The sequence below is a fragment of the Echinops telfairi genome, unplaced genomic scaffold (genome assembly GCF_000313985.2).
Source record: "Echinops telfairi isolate 266 unplaced genomic scaffold, ASM31398v2 ScPeMD7_655;HRSCAF=1070, whole genome shotgun sequence".
In the NCBI taxonomy this organism is placed as follows: domain Eukaryota; kingdom Metazoa; phylum Chordata; class Mammalia; order Afrosoricida; family Tenrecidae; genus Echinops; species Echinops telfairi.
In genome coordinates, this window is record NW_022104553.1 from 33515595 (window position 1) to 33521071 (window position 5477).

A 5477-nucleotide genomic window follows, 5' to 3' on the forward strand; every position below is an offset into this window, starting at 1 on the left:
CACTCGCCCAAAGTATGAAAGTGGAGCCCACGCCAGCCTCTGATGAGGGTAGGGTGAGTGTCAGATCTCCCCTAAACCTCTCCCCACTCTCCAGAGAACTGCTAGTGTTTCCTCCCCAGGGGGGAGGGGCAGGGGAGGCATCACCTCTCTTCCAGACTGCTATCATGCCAATGTGGCCCTGAAAATGCCCTGATGGAAACGCCAGGCTTGGGGAAAGCAAGCTCGAAGCACCTTCCCTTGCCCCACTTCCCCTGCCACCTTCATTCCGATGGCACACACACACACACACACACACACCCCACAACAGAGTGTTCAGAAGACCAAGTCCTGTGTGCATATCTCCCCTGCGCCCCCCAGAGAGCAAGGTGAGGGTGAGGGGTGAGGGCTGTGCCCCATCTCATGGTCCTCCTGTGCACTTGGGTCATTTCAGCAATGCGTCCTGCACCACCAATTGCCTGGCCCCCCTGGCCAAGGTCATCCATGAGACATTTGGGATTGTGGAAGGACTGATGGTGAGTCACAGACACAGGGTTGAAGCCGACGGGTGCTCAGGAGACCCACCATCTTGGGCAGCCCGCCCCCCTGGCATAGTGGGCTACAGGTTGGGCTGCGAACCACCAGATGCTCCTCTGGAGAAAGATGAAGCTTTCTACTCTCAAGAACAGTTACACCCTCAAGAGCCCTGGGGGCAGGTCTAGCCTGCCCGAGAGGGTCGCCGTGAGTCAGTCGGAAGGGGCTGGAGGGCAGTGAGTCTCCCTCAGGGGCTGGTTTAGTGTGTAGAGTTGAGAGGGGAGGCCCCAGGAGTGAAAGAGGGGTACTGGTGGGCAAAGTCTTTGGAAACCCTCTGCAAATCTCCCACGGGGCTGGCCCCTGGCATGCCTCTGCCCCTGCGAGAGCCTGTGCTGAGGGTCTCCACATTGGAGTCACCGCCCCACGGGCACTCAAGAGCAGCGAGGCCTCACCTCAGCCATCTTCTTCCCTAAGACCACAGTCCACTCCTACACAGCCACCCAGAAGACCGTGGATGGGCCCTCAAAGAAGGCCTGGCGAGATGGGCGAGGCGCCCACCAGAACATCATCCCAGCCTCCACAGGGGCTGCCAAGGCCGTAGGCCAGGTCATCCCGGAGCTGAACGGGTAAGAGAGCAGAAGGCTGCAGCCAGGGAGGAGGACACACTCCAGGAGGGTTGGGCCGGCCCCAGAAGCCTTGAGGTGAAGGGAAAGCGGGGTCCTGACCAAACCCCAGGGGGTGCTAGTTCGGACTCCTATCACTGATGTTGTCTCCAGGAAGTTGACAGGCATGGCATTCCGAGTGCCAACCCCAGACGTGTCTGTGGTGGACCTGACCTGCCGCCTGGCCAGGCCGGCCCCATACAACGACATCAAGGAGGCTATCAAAACGGCCGCCAGGGGGCCCCTGGCTGGCATCCTTGCCTACACTGAGGATGAGGTAGGCTTGGAGACTTGACGGTGGGAGGCACCCTCTAGGGGAGGGAATGTGGATCCCTCTACAGAGCTGCAGGACGGATGTGTCAAGATTGTAACGGAAAGATGGGAAGTCAGACCTTTTCTGGAGGCGGCCACATCATCTGCCCTCATTTCTTCCAAGTACAACCCAGTTCCTCAACATTGTCCCCCCCAAACTCCTAAAGACATTTCTTTGCCTCACCTGAAATTTCATATCAGTCACTGTTGACTCCAGGCACCAGAGGCAGGAATTTAGGGGGGCTTCTCTTCAACTCCCTAGCCCTCCAGGCCCCGCCCACAGCAAGCACTCAACACCCACTCTGTAAAGGGAAGCTAGATGCTCCCGCTGTTTTCAGCACTCGCTCAGCCAGGTCATGGTCAAGGATGGATGTCACCATCACTTTGCGCCCTGACCCCCCACACACACCCCCAATTGCCATCTATGCATGTTCACCTGGGTGCGGTCTCCCTGCTTGCTCCTCTGCCAGCCCACTCTGACAGAGCCACAGGCTGGTACCTGGTACCTCTCAGGAGTGCAAAGCTCCAGACTTTCCATCAGTAGCTGAGTATGCAACTGTTTGCATTACCCAGAGCTCCCGGTCTCTCGACACCTTGTTACTGTCAGGCAGCTTGAGTCTGTTCCTGAGTTAGGCAGCCACCACAGAACAAAATGCTGCCTGGTCCTGTACCATCCTCACAACTACACTGACCTTGGAACCTATTGCTGTAGCCACTGTGTCAATCCATCTTGTTGAAGGGGCTTCCTCGCCTTTGCCACCCCTCTACTTGGCCAAGCCTAATGTCCTTCTCCAGGGACTGTTCGGTCCTGACCACATGTCCAAAGGACGTGAGATGACATCTAGCCATGCTTGCCCCCAAGGAGCATCCTGGTTGTAGTGCTTCCACGACAGACTGCTTGTTCTTCTGGCCATCTGTGTTACTGCCAGTACTTCTGTGGGGGCACCATAGTTCAAGCACAGTGATTCTACGTCATGCTTCCTTATTCAATGTCCAACTGTCACATGAGGACATTGAAAATACCATGTCTTGGGTCAGGTGCACCTCAATCCTCAAAGTGACCTGTATAAAACAATTTAAGGACTTGTGCAAGGCTGGCTGAAGTCCTGCGAGGGCCTGTATTTGCTGCACTTTCCACCCCAGACACTGAGCTGGGGCCTCTCGCTCAGCCAGGGGCGGGTTCGCCGCCACTCCCCACAAAAGGCCTGTTTGCTGCCTGGGTCAAATTCCCTGCACTGCTCCCAGGAAGTGGGGTGCTTGGTACAGTGTTAGGGTGTTGGCAGGCAGTGTCCTTTGGCCAGTCCCCTGCAGGCAGAACCATTGTCTCAGACCCTTCGGAGCACTTGTTTTGTGTGTGTGCAACTTCACCCCACCCCACTGAGACACTGGCTCAGAGAAGTGAAGTTGCCCAAGAGTCACACACCCCGTGAGCGGAGCAGAGCCGAGACTAAGAGCTACAGCTAAGAACCCCAAGCCTTGAGCTCCTCGGGGGTCCTTGCTCTACTCCTCACACTTATCTTTGAAATCCTGGTGCCCAGGTGGTCTCCTCCGATTTCCTCACGAACCCCCACTCCTCCATCTTTGATGCCAAGGCCGGCATAGCTCTCAACGACAATTTCGTGAAGCTCATTTCCTGGTAAAGGCTCCAGGAAGGAGTCAGAATAAAAGCGTGGGTGGGGTTGGGGGACAGAGGGAAGCAGGGGGGCGGGGGAGGGCTGTAGGTCCAGGGCTGCCCTGACCACTTCACTTTCTTCCCCCGCCCAGGTATGACAATGAATACGGTTACAGTCACCGGGTGGTCGACCTTTTGAACTACATGTTCAACCAAGAGAAGTGACAAGACAACAGTCAGCCCCCTCCACCCGCACCCCCAACCCCCCTTTCATCCCTCCTTACTTCCCTGGTGACCTGCATCATCTCCCCTTCTCACCCCGGCTCCCGGGAGGGAAGGTGGGCACCGTATATGAGGGACCAGGGCCGCTTTGCCAGCTGATGAAATAAAAGACACCCAGCAGGCGCACAATTGTGTCTTGAGTCTCTATGCCGGGTAGCATCGGGCTCAGGTCAGGGTTCAAGCCCCCCCCGCCCAGCCCATCCCCCTACCCCCCCTCCTTTTGTAACGCGGTCGGCGGCCTTGGGTAAGGGCTGGAACCTGCGCGCCGGGTTCCACTTCGGGAAACAAGAAGCACCACGGTGGTATTTAAGGCCCAACGTGGGCGCGGGTCGAGCCCCCCAAATCTGGGCGGGAATACAGGTGTTCACCGCTGGAGCCGCCCAGGGCCTGACACGCCCACTCCGCCCCGCCCGGGCTCTGACGTCACTGCCCCGCGACCTCCGGGCCGGAACTACGACTCCCAGAAGGCTGCGCGCGGGCCGCGGCGAGGCAGGTGGGCGCCGGGCGCTGGTTCTGGTGACGGCGGGGAGACGCGGCCTCGCGACGGCCGCGCCGGCGGGACCGGGCGGCCGGCATCATGACGCTGTTCCACTTCGGGAACTGTTTCGCCCTGGCCTACTTCCCCTACTTCATCACGTACAAGTGCAGCGGCCTGTGAGTGCGGGCGGGCGGGCGGACGGGGGGCGGGGCCCGACGACGGACGCCTCACCGCCTGCTCCCCCAGGTCCGAGTACAATGCCTTCTGGAAATGCGTCCAGGCCGGGGTCACCTACCTCTTTGTGCAGCTGTGCAAGGTGAGAGCGGCGCAGACCTCCGTCCCGGACCCGGGAGCCTTTCCCCGCCGCCCCCGGGACTCGGCGTCTGAAAACCAAACTGTCGACCAACTAGGAGATTCGATCCAAAGCAACCCTCTGTAGAGGGCAGGGTACAACTGCCCTGTGGGTTTTCGAGAGTGGGATTCGTGACGGAGTAGACAGCCTGTCTTTCTCCCGGGACCTCTTGTCTGAAGGGGATGAAACTTCAGGAGGGTGGCTCGTCCTGAAGCCGGGTGTGTGTGTGTCTGTGGCAACAAGCCTTTTAATGGCGGACAATCTCACCTGCATGGTTAAGAGTCTTGTATGTTAACAAAAAACCCCACTGCCATCGAGTCGATTGCAACTCAAAATGAACCTTTGTAAGGTTTCTGAGCCTGTAAATCACTTGAGGGCCCAGGATCTGCTAGGGGTTTTGAACTGCAGGCCTTGCAGTTAGCAGCCCAATGTGCAACCTCCTCTGCCACCAGCTCCCCATGGTTTTGAGGACCAAACCCCCCCTCGCCCCCCCGACTTCCCACAGGGCAGCCAGCCCTAGTTCATGCAGGCCAGAGGCCAGACTCACCACCGCACTTGCTCTTCCAGCCCTCTCGGGGACCTAAGCTTCTGAGCCAATGTCTCCCACGGCCCCAGAATCTTGCCCCCAACAGGTGACCGTGCTTTCAGGTTCTCCCAGTGCCCTGGGCCTTCCCACACCAGCCTCCCATACCACTCAGACAGAAGGCTTAGCCCTTTCACCTTGGCGTGACCTCTGCTTTGTCTCCCCAGATGCTGTTCCTAGCCACTTTCTTTCCCACCTGGGAAGGCGGCATCTATGACTTCATAGGGGTGAGAGGGGAAAGGGAGAGCAGGGGAGGATAGGCATGGGTCCTTCACCCCAATCTGCCTCAAGCCACAGCCCCTCCCCTGGGCCCACAGGAGTTCATGAAGGCCAGCGTGGACGTGGCCGACCTCATAGGCCTGAACCTTGTCATGTCCCGGAACGCCGGCAAGGGGGAGTACAAGATCATGGTCGCTGCCCTGGGCTGGGCCACCGCAGAACTCATTATGTCCCGGTGGGTGTGTGCGTGCACCCAGACTCCTAAGGGAGGACGCCCCGGGGGGAGAGGGAATGGACAAGAGGGCAAGGGTCCGGTTTGGGAGGGGGAGTGGAGACCAGAGAAGCCTTCGTTCTGCCTTCCTCAGCTGCATCCCCCTCTGGGTTGGAGCCCGTGGCATTGAATTTGACTGGAAATACATCCAGATGAGCATCGACTCCAACATCAGTCTGGTATGCTGACCTGCCTC

General features: G+C 58.8%; 2 protein-coding genes across 3 annotated transcripts in view; both read left to right on the forward strand.

Annotated features, from left to right (window-relative positions):
- The window catches only part of GAPDHS (glyceraldehyde-3-phosphate dehydrogenase, spermatogenic), a 12586-nt gene extending 9140 nt beyond the window's left edge, over window positions 1-3446 (forward strand). The window contains exons 7-11 of the mRNA XM_004715789.2: window positions 431-512; window positions 985-1136; window positions 1287-1449; window positions 3023-3120; window positions 3249-3446. Of these exons, the coding sequence (XP_004715846.1) occupies window positions 431-512; window positions 985-1136; window positions 1287-1449; window positions 3023-3120; window positions 3249-3321 (568 nt within the window). The 3' untranslated portion in view covers window positions 3322-3446. The remainder of the gene's footprint in view (window positions 1-430; window positions 513-984; window positions 1137-1286; window positions 1450-3022; window positions 3121-3248) is intronic.
- Window positions 3447-3919: 473 nt separating this feature from the next.
- TMEM147 (transmembrane protein 147) overlaps window positions 3920-5477 on the forward strand; it is a 2114-nt gene continuing 556 nt past the window's right edge. The window contains exons 1-5 of one of the 2 annotated variants that reach the window (XM_004715790.2): window positions 3920-4032; window positions 4103-4172; window positions 4959-5018; window positions 5109-5245; window positions 5376-5460. In XM_004715790.2, coding sequence (XP_004715847.1) covers window positions 3956-4032; window positions 4103-4172; window positions 4959-5018; window positions 5109-5245; window positions 5376-5460 — 429 coding nt within the window. In that variant the 5' untranslated portion in view covers window positions 3920-3955. The remainder of the gene's footprint in view (window positions 4033-4102; window positions 4173-4958; window positions 5019-5108; window positions 5246-5375; window positions 5461-5477) is intronic. The other variant, XM_045292833.1, reaches the window with a different exon arrangement.